Genomic DNA, 19,172 nt, shown 5'->3' with positions numbered 1-19,172 from the left:
CTCCCAATTATGTTGAACTGTGATACATAAAAGAATCAGTTCCTTTGGCCTTATTTATAGATTTTTTTACACATCAGGAACCAGCCTACCATCTATAACAAAAGTGATTTGTTGTGTAATTTGTGGGAATGAAGGGAGTTGTTAATTTTTAGCTTTGTCAAGTTACATATCTCTTGCTGGTGCTTCTTAATCTCCACAATTTTTTTTTTTTTTTTTTTTTTTTTAAAGATTTTATTTATTCAGTTTTTTCCCCCCAAAGCCCCAGTAGACAGTTGTATGTCATAGGTTCACATCCTTCTAGTTGCTGTACGCGGGACTCGGCCTCACGCTGGACGGAGAAGTGGTGCCTCGGGGCGCTCCCGGGATCCGAACCCGGGCCGCCAGCATCAGAGCGCGCACACTTAACCGCCAAGCCACGGAGCCGGCCCAGTCTCCACAATTTTAAACATATCCTTAGGTCCTTGAATTTCCTCTCTAGCTACAGCGTAGGAGAGGAAAAACTTCCTCTATTCTTTTATGTTCAGTGATGGGGGGGGCCTGCAATTAAACTGACAGAAGACAAATTAGATGGAGGAAGGACAGATTAGATTCATCATGTGGGAAGGGAGTTAACAGAAAAGTGTGACTCAAGGGGACAATTAGAATTTGGGGCTTAAATATCATCTTAATAGGAGAAGGGGAGGGGGAGAAGGGCACTTAAGGGAAAACAAATGACTTTTAGGAAAGATAAATGAGCCCTTTGGAGAATAGGTGGGAGATACAGTTTTGTGACAGGTCTGTTTAGGTGTGGTGCCTGCTTCTCTTTGTCTCAGGTGATGAGAGTCAGTTTTCCCTAATTGCTTCTGGGGAGGAGAGTTTTGACAAGTTCTTTTGGGAGGCTCTGCATAAGGGATTTCAGGAACTCAAATGCCTTCAGCTCAAAATAACTGGTATGCTTTAGGGGTGTATTCAACAGTCACTCCCCTTCTGATCCAGTTTCAGGGCCTTAGCACCATCTGTGGGTACCACCAGGGCCTCCTGTGAACTAGCACCTCGCTGTGAACATCCGACCGGCTGCTTTCTCTCTCCCTGAGTGTGTAAGAAGCACACGCCTCGAGCGGAGCTTCCTGATCTTGTGTCCTGAGATCAAAGTGAAGAAAACATTTCTAGGAGGGAGTATTCCACTCTGTCAGTGTTGCTGGTAGTTTGCCTAAGGGGACGACTAAGAATTGATCACTAATATACTAGAAATTACTTAATGGTCCGCACTTGAAAAGGGTGGATTTTATGGTCTGTGAATTATATTTTAATCAAAAAAGTCATTGGATAGGTCACTTTGGGCCTCACCTAATTTTGTCAAGAGTAGTTTTGGTATGAGGGTGAGGTGGGATGAAAACCTGATTGGAGTGGTTTTGAGAGGGAATGGGAGAAGAGGGCAATGGATAGGAGCTGTGGGATTTTTTTTTTCTTTTTTCCCTAAGAAGAAAATATGACTCCAAGGGGCTGTCCGAATTTGGGGGTTACATGCCATCTTAATAGAAGGAGAGGGGAGGAGAAGGGAGAAGAATTACAGAATTTTATAATCAGAAGAGAAGGGAAAATTGATGCAGGGGAGCAAAGGTGAGGGGTGGTAGAAATTACTGGAGAGAGGAGCAAGCAAGAGGGAATGAAAAGTAGAGGGTTAATCTTAGGTAGGAGCAGAAGAAATTCTAGGGGAGTTGGCCTCTGATAAAGCAGAGGGGGTGGCCTGGAAAAATGGGAGTTGGCTAGAAGAAGTGACAGATAGGTGGGTGAGAAGACAGTGTCTTCATTCACAGTGCCAAGGTCGGGAGCATGCATGGCTGAGATAGTAGGGGAGCAAGATCATTGAAGGAGAGATTGTGTATGACAGTGTAAATCCATCGGTGCCTCTTGGAAAACTGTTCACACTTGGATGCTCAATTGAATGTGGGTCTGTAGCACTGTTTAAAAATCAAAGAGCAATATATTATTGCATAATGAAGACCCTAAGAGGGTGAGGTGGTTTGTCGTCCAGGAGAGTCTTGTTGATGGTTCTCAGTTTTTAACCAAAGATCTCTCTCTCGCTGATGTCTCACAGACATCTAAAACTTACTGCATTGGAACTGAGCTCTTGAACCTCTGACCTCCCGCCTGTCATTACCAGGCCCGTTGCCTTGTCCGAGCATGTCTCACTTGGTTTCTGCAATAGCTTCTAACTGGACTTTGCTTCCACAGTTGCCACACAGCAGCCAGAATGGTGTTTTAAAAACCTGATTAAGATCATGAGGCTTTCCTGCTTGGAGGGCCTCAGTGACTTCTTGCTGATTGTGCAGACCTTCCGTGACGGGGTCTCTTCCTCTCTGGCCCACCTTGTCCTTGGTGCGGCGTTCCCCAGACCATGCTGTGGGGGCCTAGAGTGCCGGCCTCAGATCATTGCCTGGGCCCGAAGGCTTCAGCGGTCTGACTCCACCTCTGCGTTACTGAGCAGCCTTTGGACCTGGATATAGTGTCGACACTGGATGCTTCAGGGTGGATCTGTCAAATCGGAGACAGAAAACCCGTTGATCGATAGAGGACTTTCTAAAAGCAAGGGATAACTTATGGAAGTTAAAATTCAGATTTTGAGTTCTCTTTCTAAAAATATTCAATACTATTCTGCTTCTATTTCTGTCCATTCATAAGTTTTATAGCAATCACGTGACAGTGACTTGAGACCCCCCCCCCTCCCGCCCCCAACTCCTTGTCAGGATTGTAATCTCTTGGCATTTCAGTAATAGTTGAAGGAGGTATGTACTTACATAGTATGTCCTTATGGCTGTGAGGCAGAGTGCACCTCTCCATTTACTGTACTATCCCCAAGAAGAAAATGTACGAGGAAGGCCCTGAACTCGTGACCTGAGGCCCCTCTGGCTCCTACCAGCATGTGCAATAATTATAACTGTGGGCGGGTGTCTGGCTGCGCGCACTTAACCGCTAAGCCGCGGGCTGGCCCTAAGGACTTAGTCTTTACAGTGGGCCCAGGACACACAACGTGATATAAAAACCCAATTAGGCCTACAGGTGCTCTGGAAGCAAGGCGGGAAGCTGATTTTTGTTATAGGGAAATCTAGACGTGATTTAGGTTTTTTTTTAATATAAAAAGAAGATAATGCTCATCCAATGGGAACAACAGATATGCCTAGGAAGCTTCTGACCATAGGGAAAGATTAATGTTGAGGCAGTTACATTTAGTGACTCATCTAAACCCAGTATCCTGTATTAACTGGAGATCGAGTACTTTGAGGTTAATATGGTGTTGTATTTTCTTTATTTTTTAATTATTACTACATATTTTTTGTTTCATCTTTCAGTAATGCGTTGTTCCATATTGGTGTTAGAAAGAGAAAAAGTTTGTTTTTGGTATATAATATGCCTCCACTGGATGGTGTGTCTCAGGTATACGCGTCGGATCACTGGATTTGTGACTTATGAATCAACTAGGGCCCTGTGTCTCCCTGAGGAAGGTTGTTAGACACCTAGTGAGGAACCAGGCAGCTCCTAGGCAGTGTGAATTACAAACTTAATCCCAGTGCAGTGTAGTCCAACTATGTATGTGCACACTTCTAAAGTGGTATGTATAGGAGTTTTAGCCCTCTGTCTCGTGTGGGCATGAATGATCTTTCTCGGGTACTTTAATTCCAGTTGGTATCTTTTATTAGCAGAAAATCTTGCAAAAATCTCTTACAGTTTTCATCTTGAGCCAATGACCTATATAAATTCAAGGAGTATGTTATTTGATTCTCTCAATGTCTTGGTTGGAGGAGAGGTTAGAAAGTATCCTTAGTGGCTGGACATTAAGTAGGGGTGTGTTATGAGAGGTTCGGGGATTCGATCGGAGACGTAAAAGACACTTTCCACTCCAAACAAATGGACTGAAGGTATATTTTATTATATAGAGGATAGTAAAGGTGACAGGCTGCAAACAGATCCAAATAGGTCAAATATTAAGAGGGAAAAAACATCAGCCCGACTGGAAAGGGAAAATACCCACATCGGCTGAAGAGAAATGACACAAATCAACCAGAAAGAGAAACACCAGGTTAACCGAAAAGAGAACACATCAAATCAATTACTTCATATCAAATCAATTACTTCACATCAAATCAGTTACTCACAACATCCACGCCCCACTGCCGGGAGAGCTCTGTCAATCGACGCGGCTGGGCAAGGATCACACGTCCTGGGCAAGGTGTCCCTTCCACAGGTGGAACTCTCACCAGGTCTCAGCTTCCAGCAGTTTATATAAGCAGTTACAGAGTTTACAGAGCAAGCATCTAGTGTTCCCATGCACAAAACAGTTATCAGTGGCGTACGTGCACTGAGCCCCTTGGCTAACCTCCCAGCCCAGTGGTTGTGTACGTGCATTGTTTTCTTTGGTTATCGTCTTAGCCCGGCACAGGTGGCCAGTCCATCCCGTGCTACGACGCTCCAAGAGCCTTGAACTGTTACAACTTGCAACTCCCTCCATGGGAGAAAGGCCAGTTCCTGGGAAAAGGCCAGTTCCCACCACACAGAAAGCAGCTTTGTATTTCTTTGTGTGCTGGTGGCTATAGGTCAATGGAGTGGCCAAACATGGCTGTACTCATGTCAAGACAGGGTGGCAGCAGCAGAAGTGTTTGTTGGCCTTGAAACTGGCATGTTTTGGCTTCTGAAGACATGGGGAGATGGCTTAATACATTTATAAAGTCAAGAGGTAAGGTCCTCGGGGCTGGCCCCGTGACGTAGTGGTTAGGTGTGCGTGCTCCACTGCTGGCGGCCCGGGTTCGGATCCTGGGGGTGCACCGACACACTGCTTGTCAGGCCATGCTGTGGCGGCGTCCCATATAAAGTGGAGGAAGATGGGCACAGATGTTAGCCCAGGGCCAGTCTTCCTCAGCAAAAAGAGGAGGATTGGCATGGATGTTAGCTCAGGGCTGATCTTCCTCACAAAAAAAAAAAAAAAAGGTGAAGTCCATAGATTACGTGTGCCTTGTGCCTTCTCTTTCATTGCTTGAAGAGAATAGGGTTGTGGCTAATTATTACCATTCACTGTGTTCACAGATGAAAACTAAGCTATTTACTTTTAATTTCCTGGGTGCCAATCTTTAAGTGGTTTCCTACTTTTCCAGTTTCCAAATTGAACCGAGTGTTGTAAATATGGTAACAATAGAGAAGTTTTTGGGTACAGAAACAGTTACTCAGAGATTACTTTGGTTTTTGGTAGTTTTACATGATAATCCCCAGGTACAGTTTCATTGTATTTGTCCTGCTTTGGTGTTGCTAGAGCTTCTTCAATCTGTGGCTTGATCCCTTCATCAGTTTGGAAAATGCTTGGCCAGTATTTCTTCAAATATTGATTCTGCTCCATTTTTCCCCCCTCCCAGGTCTCTAGTTACATGTATGCCAGACCTTTTTCATCACGTCCCATATGTTTCTTAGGCTTTTTATGTTTTCATCCTTTTCAGTCTCGAGCTTTTTTTTTCCCTTTTTCTTTGCCATGATGATAATTTTCATCCACACTTCAATCTGGATGTTTTCTACCTGCCGGTCTACCAGTTCACTAATTCTCTTTCCTAATCTGCATCTAAACTGCTGTTAAATTCATCTATTCATTTTTTTTATTTTTAATATAGATTCTGGTTCTTTGGTGATAGTCTTTTTATTTTCTTAAACATATTAATCAATTATTTTAATGTCAGTGTCTGATAATTTCAGTCTGCATTACCTGTGGGTCTATTTCTACTGTTTTTGGAACATTAGGTCCTGTTTTCTGGCATGCTTGGTAATTTTTTTTTTTTTTTTGTGAGGAATATCAGCCCTGAGCTAACATCCATGCCAATCTTCCTCTTTTTTGCTGTGGAAGACCTGCCCTGAGCTGACATCTATTGCAAATCCTCCTCCTTTTTTTTTTTCCCCCTTTTTCTCCCCAAAGCCCCAGTAGATAGTTGTATGTCATAGTTGCACATCCTTCTAGTTGCTGTATGTGGGACGCAGCCTCAGCATGGCCGGAGAAGCGGTGGGTCGGTGTGCACCCAGGATCTGAACCTGGGCCGCCAGTAGCAGAGCGCATGCGCTTAACCGCTAAGCCACAGGGCTGGCCCCCATGCCTGGTAATTTTTGATTGAAAATTTGGATGATGATGTCTTTGAGAATGGATTTAACTTTCTTCAAGCAGACAAATAAGGTATGAGTGGATCACTTTGATTGAGGAGAGGCTGGTCTATTTCTGGGTTGCCATATTCCTAGGACATAGACCTTCTGGGGTCTCAAAGCTTGGGGTTTCCAGGGCTCCTTCTCTTTGTTAGGTTCGCAAGTCCAAATTTTGTCTCCCTAGCGCTGAGAGACTGCTGAAATATATGCTCAGCTTTTTAGCCTCTAGCAGGTTCTTTCTGCCTTGTTTTTCTGAGTTTTGCCCCAGGCATGTGCAATTTGCCTTGAGAGGAAAGGGCACAGAATGCTGGGTTTGCCTTCATGTTGTTCCCTCCTCTCCAGAATTTTGGCTCCTCAAATCCTGGCTGCTTTGGTTGCTCTCATCAGAGAGAACTCTTCAAACAGTTGAATCTTATATTGTATCTACTTTTACAGTTGTTCTTGGGAGGCTGATGGGTTTGAAACAGCTACTCCATCATAGCCAGAAAGAAAGTTCTTCATGGATTACTTTGGTTTTTAAAAATTAAAACTAGGTTTATGGAAGTTTCACATTTCACACCTCTTTCACAAGCTTTTAAGTACACATTAAGGTCTTACTCTAAATCTTTTAAAGGGGACTTTTGTAACTTGGTTAATGAGACCTTTTAAACCTCATTTATAAATTTAATACTCAGTTTTTGTTTTAAATTCTTTAATTGCTTAACTATTGGTTTGATTTTCTTAATCATTTTTATACTTAATTCTAAATCTTCTTAGAATTTAAGTATTTTGCCCATTAAGGAAATGTGTTATCCCAAACAATTTTAGGGTATATCTTCTTAGCTGATTGAAGGAGCATAATAACCAGGGATGTAAAGCCTGAAATTTCTCTGTAAATTCAGAGAAATTTCTCTTGTCCCTGACTGCCCGGCTAAGCCCCTTTTTGTAATAACTATGTCATAAACTCCAAAATTAAAAAAACAAAAACAAAAACAGGGTGATGGTGATCATGTAGTCTGTCTCTGATCTTGAGTTGTATCGTGATATGCTTTTCAAGCTAGACAAGTTTAACTCCCACTCACCTTTTTCCTGCTTCATGAGTTTTGAGTAATTTTCGTACTCTTTCTATTTACTTATTAGGTCTTTAATTGACACCTAATTGGAGTTTATGTATTCAGAGTTGTGTCTGCCTCCCTAATATAGGCTCCAAGGTTGTTCTTATCACTGTGAAATGGCCCGTTCATTGGAAATAGAGCTGTTTATTGCAGTGCAGTTTAAAACGGACTCTTTTTTTTGGTGAGGAAGATGGGTCCTGAGCTAACATCTGTTGCCAATCCTCCCCTTTTTTCTTGAGGAATATTAGCCCTGAGCTAACATCTGTGCCCATCTTCCTCTATTTTGTACATGGGACACTGCCACAGCATGGCTTGATGAGCAGTGTATAGGTCCACGCCCGGTATCCGAATCTTTGAACCCCGGGCTGCCGAAGTGGAGCATGCGAACTTAACCACTATGCTACCAGGCTGGCCCCAGGACTTGTTTTTTAAAAATTTTAATAATATATTTTATTGAACCCAATATATGCAAAATATTTTTACTTAAACATGTAAGCAATATAAAAATGGCTAATGGGGTATTTTACATTCTTTTTTTAATTTGGATCTCTTTTAATTTTTTTATTGATATAATAATTGACATATAACATTAGTTTCAGGTGTACAACATAATGATTTAATATTTGCATATATTGTGAAATGATCACCACAATAAGTCTGGTTAACATCCATCACCACACATAGTTACAAATTTTTCTTTCTTTGTAATGAGACTTAAGATCTGCTCTATTAGCAACTTTCAAATATATAACACAGTGTTATTAACTACAGTCACCATGGTGTACATTACATCCCCATTTTTTATAACTTTTTTTAAGTGTCCTGTTAATCTAGTGTTTACAATGTCGTTTATTTATCTGAACTATCAGCTTACTGTTGCTTTTCCCTCTACAGAAAGGCAGAATCTCTCCAGATGTCTTCCAGTAATGACCAAGTTTCTATCCCAATGTCACAAAGAAACATCAATGGTCTCCCCAAGAAGACCTCCAAGGATGTGAAGGTGTTTACTGAAGGAGCTGTGTTATCTTTTCATAACATCTGCTATCGAGTAAAAGTGAAGAGTGGCTTTCTACTTGGTCGAAAAACAGTTGAGAAAAATATACTAACTAATGTCAAGTATGTGCATGAATTTTTATTTAAACAGCTTTATTGACAAACAGTGAACTTAATGGGTTTTGCCCGTCGCAAATAAAGGTGCTCTGAACTTTTGTGTATAAGTCTGTACAAATATACAGACACATGCTTTCGTTTCTTTTGGGTAAACTCAGAGTGAAATGGTTGGCTCACATGTTAGGTGTATATTTAACTTTTAAAGGAACTGCCAAACTGTTTTTAAAGGGGTTGTGCCAGGTGCATCAACTTTTGTTTGCGAAACCAAACAATGTGTCATTTAGTTTTTCCTGAGTAAGCCTTGTGGTTTAGTGGAAAGAGTCATGGCTGTATGATTTACTACTTCTTGATTGTGGGGATATAATTGTAATCTCCGAACTTCAGTTTTCTAATCTGTGAAATAGAAGATCTGCCACTGTACCTTATGAGCCAGACACTTTTGGGTACTTATGCACATTATGTCCTTTGTGTTCTAGAAGCAAGAGTCAGGCGGTTGAAATGACGATATATTGTGAAAGTACTTTGGTTTTCAAATAGACTTGTTTTAAGTGAGTGGCCTGTTTATATAGTAGTTTACAATCTATAGCAATTTACTTAATGCTTTCCCCCATTATGGAGACAGACAGAAATTATTTAAACACAAGACAGTTATAGCTTAGCTTAAGTTATGCAGTTGAAGTCCAAAGTGCTAAGAGAGGGCCGGCCTCATGGCTTGGTGGTTAAGTGCACGTGCTCCGATGCTGGTGGCCCGGGGTTCGGACCCCGGGTGCCCACCGAGGCACCACTTCTCCGTCCATCCTGAGGCCGAGTCCCACATACAGCAACTAGAAGGATGTGCAGCTATGACATACAACTATTTACTGGGGCTTTGGGGGGAGAAAATAAATAAATAAAATCTTAAAAAAAACAACAACAACAACAAAAAAAAACAAAGTGCTAAGAGAATTTTAGGATCCAATATATTTAATTATATTTTAGAATCAAAATCAGTACAAAGTTATAATTTTCCTTATCTTCATCTAGCAATGATTCATCACGTGATGGTGGGTGGGCAGTAGAGTGGGGAGGGGAGTGAGTATTTATATAGAATCTGCTTGGTACCAGATATCTCTGTTCTTTCGTAGATGATAGCCATTAGGGCTGTTAATGTTTTTCTGATTTCTAGAGAATTGAGCTTGGTTCTTACTCTCTGGAGTGGGGAGTGAATCTCGGTTTGCTCAGACAGCGTGGCCTATGTGTTTTGTTATTTTGTTTGTTTAATCGGGGAAATAATTACTCCTAGGCAAAACAAGCAGCTTTTTCTGGCTCTCCAAGACTGGAGGAGTGGTTATAAAAGAGCCTTTTGGCTAGGTACGGCTGCAAACCTTTATGGAATCAGATGTTTCTCATGTTTTCTTCATGCATTATATGGGACTGTGGTCTTTCCTGTTGCCAGTAGCCAACGGCTCCCAGAGGGCTAGGAAATGACAAATGGGGGGGAAATTTTTGACTGTGAGTGGGGAAGAAAATGATGGAGATCTGAGATTGATTGAGTTGTGGTGAGGTCAGATGCTGTGTAGCATTAGATAGAACTTGCTCCGTGCAGTAACACCTTACTGTCATGCCTCCTTCCTTGTTGCTTTCTTGTGTTAATAGTTGAGAAACCCTGACTAGGAGATTGACTTATTCCTGATGAGAGGAATGGTAGATGCAAAGCTTTTATCTTTTGCTACATGCCTAGGTAGAATAGACTAACCTTTCTGAAAGCTGACAAGTTTTATATTTTTATAAATTTTTAAATTTTTAAAATTTATTTTATTGAGGTCACATTGGTTTATAACATTATATAAATTTCAAGTGTATATTATTATATTTCAACTTCTGTATAGACTTCATTGTGTTCACCAGCAAGTCTAGTTGCCATCCATCACTGTACACATGTGCCCTTTTACCCCTTTTGCCCTTCCCCTCCCCATTCCCCTCTGTTAACCACCAATCTGTTATCTGTATCTATGTGTTTCTTTGTTTGTTTATCTTCTACATATGAGTGAAATCATATGATATTTGGCTCTCTCCATCTGACTGTTTTGCTTAGCATAATACCCTCAAGGTCCATCCATGTTGTCACAAATGGCAAGATTTCATCTTTTTTATGGCTGAGCAGTATTCCATTATATGTATGTACCACATGTTCTTTATCCATTCATATGTTGATGGGCACTTAGGTTGCTTCCAAGTTTTGGCTATTGTGTATAATTGAAAGCTGACAAGTTTTTTGTGGAACATAATAATCAAGAAAATGTTGGTCACTTCAGATTTTGTGTTAAGTGAAGGTAGCAAATGATTTGAATATGTGCAGGTTGATATAGATTTAAAATGCATACAGTACTGTGCAAAGGTACATTTATCTTTCTTAGTTTTAAAGCTAGTAGATCAGTAACTTGATACACTAAAAGCATCATCTGCTCAAGGCTTCATAATGTTTTATGGTTCAGTCACCTGCATTTCAGCAACAGATGAGTTCATCCTTAGAGGTGTTCCTGGATTCATAAAAACTCAGTCAAATCTTGTAATTCTTTAAAATTTATAGTTAAAAGGCCACCAGGATTTTCTTGCTTATTCACATTTCTGGTTTAGGCATCTGTGAGAAAGGTCATCCTCCTCTTTTTTTTTTGCTGAGGAAGATTCGCCCTGACCTAACTCTGTTGCCAATCTTCCTCTTTTTTTGCTTGAGGAAGATTAGCACTGAGCTAACATCTGTGCCAGGCTGCCTCCACTTTCTATGTGGGTCGCTGCCACAGCATGGCTGACGAGTGGTGTAAGTGCGCGCCCAAGGTCCGAACCCGCGAACCTGGGCTGCTGAAGCAGAGTGGGCTGAACTTAACTACTACGCCACAGGGCTGGCCCCAGGTCATCCTTTTTTTTAATGTAGCATTTCTAATCTTTCTCCTACCTGCTGGCTTCAACTAAGTAGAGTTTCTAGGATGGGAGAAAGGTTGCTTTCATTTATATTATTTTTTTATTTGTGTTTGATAGCACTATCACCATTCAAAATAGTGACTATCTTCCAAAAAAGCTGATGAGAATCTTGATTTTTGTTTTTCCTTTGGATATTTGTAATCTCATTTGTAGAACTCTGTTAACTAGAATCTGCTGTTCTCTGTGGGGAGAAGGTAAAATAAAATCTGACTATGAGAATTCAAAAAAAGTGAGATTTTACTACCTTGTGAACAATCTTTCTGTTATGCTTAGTTTTTCTCCATACCCAGCATTTGAGCTTTTCCTCACTAATGCTGAAGATCTGTGGGAAAAATGGTCCATTCCAGGAACTGTGTGGATATCCTATAATCTTCAAGGAAATTCATTATACTATTTGGGGATTTTTTAAATTAATTTATTTTGAAATAATTTCAAACTTACACCTGTGGGAACATAACCCTTTCACCCAGATTCCCCACCTATTAACATTTCATTACATTTGCTCGTCATTTTGTCTCTATTGCCATTAGTATTTTTCTAAACAATTTGAGAGCAGGCTGTCCATATGGTGCTCCAGTATCTCTAACTCCTCCAGTGTACAGTTTCCAGAGCGGCTCTTATATAACTGCTCGGTCATTGTCTGGGAACAGCCCAAGGGAAGCATGGCCTCATATTGGATGCAGTGGTGGGTCCTAAGGGGCCGTAGGTCAACCATGCTTTTCACATAGTTGGCTGAACACCACATCATGCCTCCTCAGTCTCATCTAACCTAGTGTTTTCCTGTCCCACTCCAGGTGATGTTAACCTTGATCACCTGGTCATGGTGGTGTCTGCCAGCCTCCTCCACCATAGTGTCACCATTTTCCCCTTCATAATTGATAAATATTATGAGGGGAGATACTCTGACGTTATTCAAAACCCTATTCCTCATTAAACCTCAACCTACCAGCTTCAGTCCCTATTGATGACTCCTGCCTGAATCAGTAACTGACACTATGATAGTTACCAAAGGGTGATTTTGTGTTTTCATCCATCTCTTCTATATGGGTTGGTTTGCATTCTACTAAAAGTAAAAAGCTTCATTCATCGTCTCTTCATTAATTTATTTATATAGTATAGACTCATGGATTCGTATTTTATTCAATAGCATTCAATAGTAATGCATTATTCATCTTGATACTCCTGTTGTTCCTGATTTGGTCAGTGGGAGACCCTTTCAAGGTAGGTTCTGTGTTTTGTTTTTTTAAACTCATTCTTTTGACATAGTCTCTCATTCTTTGAATATTTTGTTGGCACAGCAAGAAGTTCCAGACTCCCTGTATACTTATCCTGCCTCAGACCTGGACTCAGCTGATATTCTTTTTTGTGGAGTTTTGTATTTATAAACCAAGATCTGGGTGTTTGGAATGTTCATTGCTATTGAGATATCATAGCTTCTGGGCTTCTCAGTGAACAGACCTAGGGATCATATGTATGTATATATGTACACGCATGTGCATATATGTATATCTAAAACTTTCTATATCTATCTGTATATATAGATTAAAACCCAGGACTTCTCATTAATTCCTCCAATTCCAGTCTAACACCCTACGGTTTTTTTCCACATTTCCATGTTTGTTAAACATCTCAAAAAGTGAACATCTGGCTATTATTATCCTTAATATACTTATTGATTTGCTCAATGAGTTTTCTTACTCCTTAATATAAGCAATCTCCCCACCCTCCGGCTGACTCCTCTCTTCCTCCCGCCTCCCTTGGCAGCCTCTGTTCCTGGGTGCTGGCTGTTGCTGCACCTCCGCCCGGCACGTCCATTCACCTTCGCACTAAGAAGGGAAGGGGAAGTCTAAAGTAATGATTGGTGTATTATGTGAACATGAAATAATGAGTGGGGAATGTAACGAAGTTTTCTTTCTGGTCAGACTATACCTATTTTCCATAAGTTTTTCCTACTTCTTGACGTTTGTTTTTATTGAAAACCTTTTTTTTTGGTTTTCCTATAATTAATTGTCATTTATAAAAATATAGAGACTCATTTATTCAACAAGTTTTGAATGTCTTACTAGGTGCCTGACATTGTGCAAGATGCTGGTGACACAGATATGTCCTCTGTTCTCAGAAACTTTCTAGTCTAATGGGGGATTCAGACAACTAGAGCACTTCATTATGTCGTTCTGCTGTGATGGAGGGATTAGAAGACAGCGTGGAAGATCCTAACCCTAAATTGGAGAGCCAGGGGCATGGCGAGAGAGAAAGTGAGGATTGTGTGTGTGTGTGTGTGCGTGTGTGTGTAGGGCAGGGCGTGGGGAGGGGCTGTGCTCCAAGCAGTGGGAATGGCATTGATTTCTTGTCCATAAAACGAGACCAAAGGATTAACCATTATCTACTAAAATGTAACAGGTGTGACATGAATCCTGTGGCTGGGTTTCATTTCATGTATTCACTATTCAGTGCTCCACCCGCTGTAGACCAGTGTGCTGCGATGACGCAATTCTTGTTGACAAGATTTTACAGTACAGTGAAGGAGACTCTCTTGCACGAAAGTGCTGTAAAGCAGTAAATAAGGGTGGAGAATGGGTTTTGAGGAATGATAGTAGAGTGGAGGGTAGGGTGGGGTGGAGTGGGGAAACAAGGGAACTGTACACCTTAGACTAGAACATAGGTCAGCAAACTTTTTCTGTAAAGGGCATGATAGTAAATATTTTTAGTTTTATGGGCCATACCTGTGTGTTGCAACTACTCAACTCTGTTGTTGTAGTGTGAAACAGCCATAGACGTAGTGAATGAGTGTGGCTCTGTTCCAATAACACTTTGTTTGTGGAAACAGAAGACAGGTGACCAGCTGTAGTTTGCTGATCCCTGGTCTAGAATGTAAATTCCATGAGGTGTAGTGCTTTGTTTGTTTGTTTGTTTGTTTTCTTCTTAGCTCTGCCTCATGACCTGGAAGAGTCTGAATGAATGGAGGGGGAATTAGTGACTGCTCCAAACTGGAACTCTGGCATTTGTGATTGCACATTGTTGTTGTTTTCTGTAATGCTGGGTTTAGTGTCAAAGTAAGCCCAACCCAGGGAGCTGTAAAATTCTTTGTCTTAGAACGTTCACATTCGGTTTTGGGTTTATCATTTAGGATTGCTTGGTCTTTATTTGAGAGAATATTTAAAAAACCTAGAAAGGTTTTCTGACAATGAAATCTTAGTATAATAATAACAAGCTTATTTCTGGTCATTTTAGAAGCAGTTACTAGGTAGCTATTAGTAAAGAAGATGCATCAAGAGTTATAGGTAAATGCATCTTGAACGTTCACCCAACCATTAGCATGTCTTTTTACCGGGGTGGAGGTGGGGGAGAGGGGAGGTCGTCACTAAAAGAATAAGAGATTTTCTGTTCTGCAGCTTGTTCCTGGTTGCCCTAACTCATTGTATTTGTCCAGGGTTTCGGTGAGAGGCACCTCAGTTAGTGAGCAAAGTGAAAGGTACATTTCACCCTAGCACCCACCAGCCATTTTACAGTTGTGACAATTCAAGCACAATGGTTAGTCAACGCAGAGGTCCTCCTGCATGACCTGCAGTACACAGGTGTGTTGTGAAGTGTGTCTATCACTCACAACAATTATATGATCATAGTATTTCCATCTGTGAAAATCATTATCTGGGAATGAAATAGCCTTTGGCTTTGGACCTTCCACTTGGAATAGATACTGTTTTCTCTGTGGACTAAATTTTGATATACCTACCAATTCCAAAGAGAGATTGGGTTTAGGCCCCCGCGTTCTGAAAGGGCTTCCTCAGGCCTCCATTTCATTACGCCTGTGGAGCTGCAGTAGCTCCACCCTTAATTCTCCTTCCTCCACTCCACTCTCCTTACCATTCTACCAGGTACCTTCAGGATAAAATTCAAACTCTCCAATTTCTTCTTGAGTCTCAGCACAGTTAACACTGCCTTAACTTTTTCCACCTTCCTGCTCTCTATCTCAATATTCACTACTCTCAAACATCTACTTAGTTTGTTTGGAACATGCTTTGTCTACACCATGTCTGTATATCCTTAAAGGTTGTTCTCTGTAGAAAGTGGTGTCTCCCACTTCTAAACTGAGAATTTTCTGGTCCACTTATCTGACACTTTACGAGGAAGAAAATGCTATGTTTTACTTTTTTAATTGAATTAAGAATTTTGTGAGGGTTAAGAACTGGTGATGTTTTCTTTTTAACCTTGAGGTACTTTATTGTAGCCATTGAATTTCTACTTCAGGCATGTTGTTTCTTGGTCTGACTAGATTTGAGCAGTGAGAACACTACTGCTGGCGACTCTAGAAATCCATTGATTTATTAATTGTGTAGAACTTTACTAGGTAGCAGATGAGGTGCCTTGAAGGTAACATTACTTGAGACCTGTGATGCACTTCACACTGTGTTAAGAGGAGTAAGTGTAAAGATGCTTTACCAGAAGGTTACTTCAAGGAGCCTTGAAAGTTTGTATGTCCTTTTCCAAAAAATGTAAGTGGATTAGAGAATAACTGAAAGGAATTTTGAGGGACACAAACCATTTTTCTTATAGGTTCTGACTAGTGATAATGTCCTTTGTATACTAGACTAATATTAATTGATAGTTCGGTTTCTGTTTCCTTTAAGAGTTGGTTTGTGCTTGTTTTCTGTCTAATTTCATCAACTTTCATTGAGTGTGTTAAATGTAGACTCTAAATTAATAGAACTAGTTTTAAAGTGGGCCAGTAAATCGGTATGTTTCTCTATTTACAGTGGGATCATGAGACCTGGCCTCAACGCCATTCTGGGACCCACAGGTGGAGGCAAATCTTCGTGAGTATAACAGAGAGCATAAGTAAGCCTTTTCTTTGCAATTTTAATGTGCTTTTCAAGATCACTTTTACAGGAGCAGGTATTTGTTGAGCATTTGATGTGTGTCGAATCTGGTTCTAGGTGCTGTGGATAACAGCATGCAGTTGTGCTAGTTTGTGGTTGTGTTGAGGACCAGGAAGTCTTTTTGTTTTTTGTGAGGAAGACCAGCCCTGAGCTAACATCCAATGCCAATCCTCCTCTTTTTGCTGAGGAAGACTGGCCCTGGGCTAACATCCGTGCCCATCTTCCTCTACTTTATATGGGACGCTGCCACAGCATGGCTTGCCAAGTGGTACATCGGTGCGTGCCTGGGATCCGAACCAGCGAACCCCAGGCCGCTGCAGTGGAGCGCGCGCACTTAACTGCTTGTGCCACTGGGCCGGCCCCGAGGACCAGGAAGTCCCATTCGGTCAGCTTTACTAAGAGGACATGATAAAGTGATTGGCATAGAGCTGTTGGCTATGATTTGAGCTAATGGGGAGGAAAAGGAAGAGGATAAAATTCAAAGTGGGGAGATGGAGCCAAAGGCATAAGTGAAGTCTTCAGTCTTAGACAAAGGAGCGTATTGCCTGACTTGGGACCCCTGAAGTCAGACAGGGGAGGGCAGTTTGCGAGATCTGTAGTGGATCAGCCAACAGTGCCTTGCTTTTATGTTTCTAGGCTTTATTGTAGCATAGAGTTAAAAAAAGAGAGGTGAGAATTTAAAAATATATATAATTTTAATTAAACCATAGGATTTCTTGATCAGTTAATTTTCTAACGAGCAGAATTTGGGTTCAGAGTAGCTGAGAGGTATAGCGTCAGTTGGAGAAAAAACAATGTATATGTCCTTTTACAGATTGTTAGATGTCTTAGCTGCAAGGAAAGATCCACATGGACTGTCTGGAGATGTCTTGATAAATGGAGCAGTTCGACCTGCCAATTTCAAATGTAATTCAGGTTATGTGGTACAAGTAAGTATTCATGGATTTGCATTTTATTTATTTACTTATATTTTTTAAATATAATTTTATTTATTTATTTATTTTTCTCCCCCAAAGCTCCAGTAGATAGTGGTATGTCATAGCTGCACATCCTTCTAGTTGCTGTATGTGGGACGCGGCCTCAGCATGGCCGGACAAGCGGTGTGTTGGTGTGCACCCGGGATCTGAACCCGGGCCGCCAGCAGCGGAGCACACGCACCCAGCCGCTAAGCCACGGGGCCGGCCCAGGACTTGCATTTTAGATTTCTTGTTACTAGATGGACAGGTGCCTTGGCTGATAGTTCATTGTGCTTCCAGTTGGTTACATGCCATGCTCATAGAATCAACTTTCTTTACACCAGCTTTTTGTCATCTCTATAAGATGCAGAGTAGTGTTAAATGAAAAGGCCTGGGATATGACCCTTGTAAGGGCAATGATATCAATTCTAATTATCATATCATTTCCAAAAGATACTACTATTTTACTTTTTTGCCCTACCTTCACCTCTCTCCTTTCTAGCTTAGAAAGGTTTTGGCAAATTCTTGTATAAGGCAGTCTGGAAATGTCTGCTAGTAGTAGTCATAATTATCTATGTTCTATTTGGGTGTAGAGGTGGGGAATGAAAATTATTCCATCAGGATTTGCAGCTGTCTGTATATAGAGTTACTGTAATTTGTATAATTGCAAGTTCATCATTAGCTAAAACTTTACCTTGAATATGTTATTTTTGTGGATTAAGTTACATATACTAAACAGTGATGGTACTAGAAAAGACCTGATCTGTCTTATTAAAATGCCATTTTGCCTCAAGGATGATGTCGTGATGGGGACTCTGACGGTGAGAGAAAATTTACAGTTCTCAGCAGCTCTTCGGCTTCCAACAACTATGACGAATCATGAAAAAAATGAACGGATTAACAAGATCATTCAAGAGTTAGGTCTGGAAAAAGTGGCAGATTCCAAGGTAATGTGGAAAAAACTGATGGTCTCCTAATCAGCAAATAGGAGCTCACCTGGGTGGATGGTGTAACTCGTATTCAGAAGTTGTCTATAATGTGTGTGGTCAAAAGTCGGCGACGAGAAAAGTGACTAGTTTCATGATGTGAAGGTGGAAAATAACCAGGTAAAAAAATCTAAAAATGATTGAATCCTGGAAATGAAGTGTGGCAGTGTGGACTAGTATGTCACAGTGTCCTTCGCACAGAACATGTGGCCCTTTCCATGGTTACAGCTCTTGATCCTTCCGCACCCTAGTGTTTGTCCTGTTTTGTTCAGGGTCCTTACACTAACTTTCCTTCTTCCTGTTTTCTTTTCCCCTTCTAACTCTTCTTCCTCTCTTCCTCCAGGGGACTTTGTTCCATTGCTTTTGAGGTATATTTCTGGAATTGATAAATGATGTAAATCCAAGTATTCTTGCTCTGTATATTTTACTTTGCTGTAATTCAGCTTCCAGAATTATATTCAGTCAGATTGGGGTTTATTTCTAATTTGTGTAGCTTCCAAGTTGTTTCTCTAGCTTTTCTTTTGGCACTTTGTCTCCCATCCCCCTCTCCCTTTCTTCTGCCAGTATTTACTTGCAGACTGTCATGTGTTGGGCTCTTTTAGATTTTATAAATATCAGCTGTGGGCAAGAGAGACAAAAGTAAGTCCTTTTGTGGGTTGTGCATGATCAGGAAGAAGAAATGAGATGAATGAGTGAACTTGACAGTTGATGAACAGGAATGAAAGATTTGCTGGGAAGGCATTTGAAGCTGTGGGTGAAGATGAACTTTTTAAATTGTGATGGCTATAGTTTAATCTCCTGTGAGGTCCCTTACTGAGAGGTAATGAAGAATGAAGGAATTCTGCTGGGTGCTTTGCTTCTTCATATGATACCTTCTGACAGTCTTTGATGTAAAGTCTTTGATGTAAAGTGTGTTTTGTTGTATTTTGTTTGAAAGAATAACTCTGAGATTCCACCATTTACCACTTATTTTTGTTTTTTGAGTGATTGGGTTCCCTTTGCTTTGAAGCTGTTTATTTGATTTTGTCTTTCCAGGAAGGTACT

At 40.8% G+C, this 19,172-nt stretch overlaps 1 protein-coding gene across 9 annotated transcripts in view; it reads left to right on the top strand.

Moving 5' to 3' along the window:
• Window positions 1-19,172, top strand: part of ABCG2 (ATP binding cassette subfamily G member 2 (JR blood group)) — a 68,060-nt gene that overhangs the window by 12,971 nt on the left and 35,917 nt on the right. For 7 of the 9 annotated variants that reach the window (XR_015552948.1, XM_087434570.1, XM_004430944.3 and 4 more), the window contains exons 2-5: window positions 8,136-8,357; window positions 16,064-16,123; window positions 17,001-17,115; window positions 17,937-18,089. Coding sequence is in view for 8 of the 9 variants with exons in the window: in XM_087434570.1 (XP_087290696.1) it covers window positions 8,155-8,357; window positions 16,064-16,123; window positions 17,001-17,115; window positions 17,937-18,089 (531 nt within the window). In the remaining variant the exon portion in view is untranslated. Of the gene's footprint in view, window positions 1-8,135; window positions 8,358-13,481; window positions 13,565-16,063; window positions 16,124-17,000; window positions 17,116-17,936; window positions 18,090-19,172 lie in introns of those variants that run through there. The other 2 variants (XM_087434568.1, XM_087434571.1) reach the window with 2 other exon arrangements.

Source organism: Ceratotherium simum, chromosome 8 (assembly GCF_057802395.1).
Source record: "Ceratotherium simum simum isolate JZ-2026a chromosome 8, ASM5780239v1, whole genome shotgun sequence".
Taxonomy (NCBI): Eukaryota; Metazoa; Chordata; class Mammalia; order Perissodactyla; family Rhinocerotidae; genus Ceratotherium; species Ceratotherium simum.
Note: the sequence above shows the minus strand (reverse complement) of the source record. Positions and strands in the feature narration are given on the sequence as shown.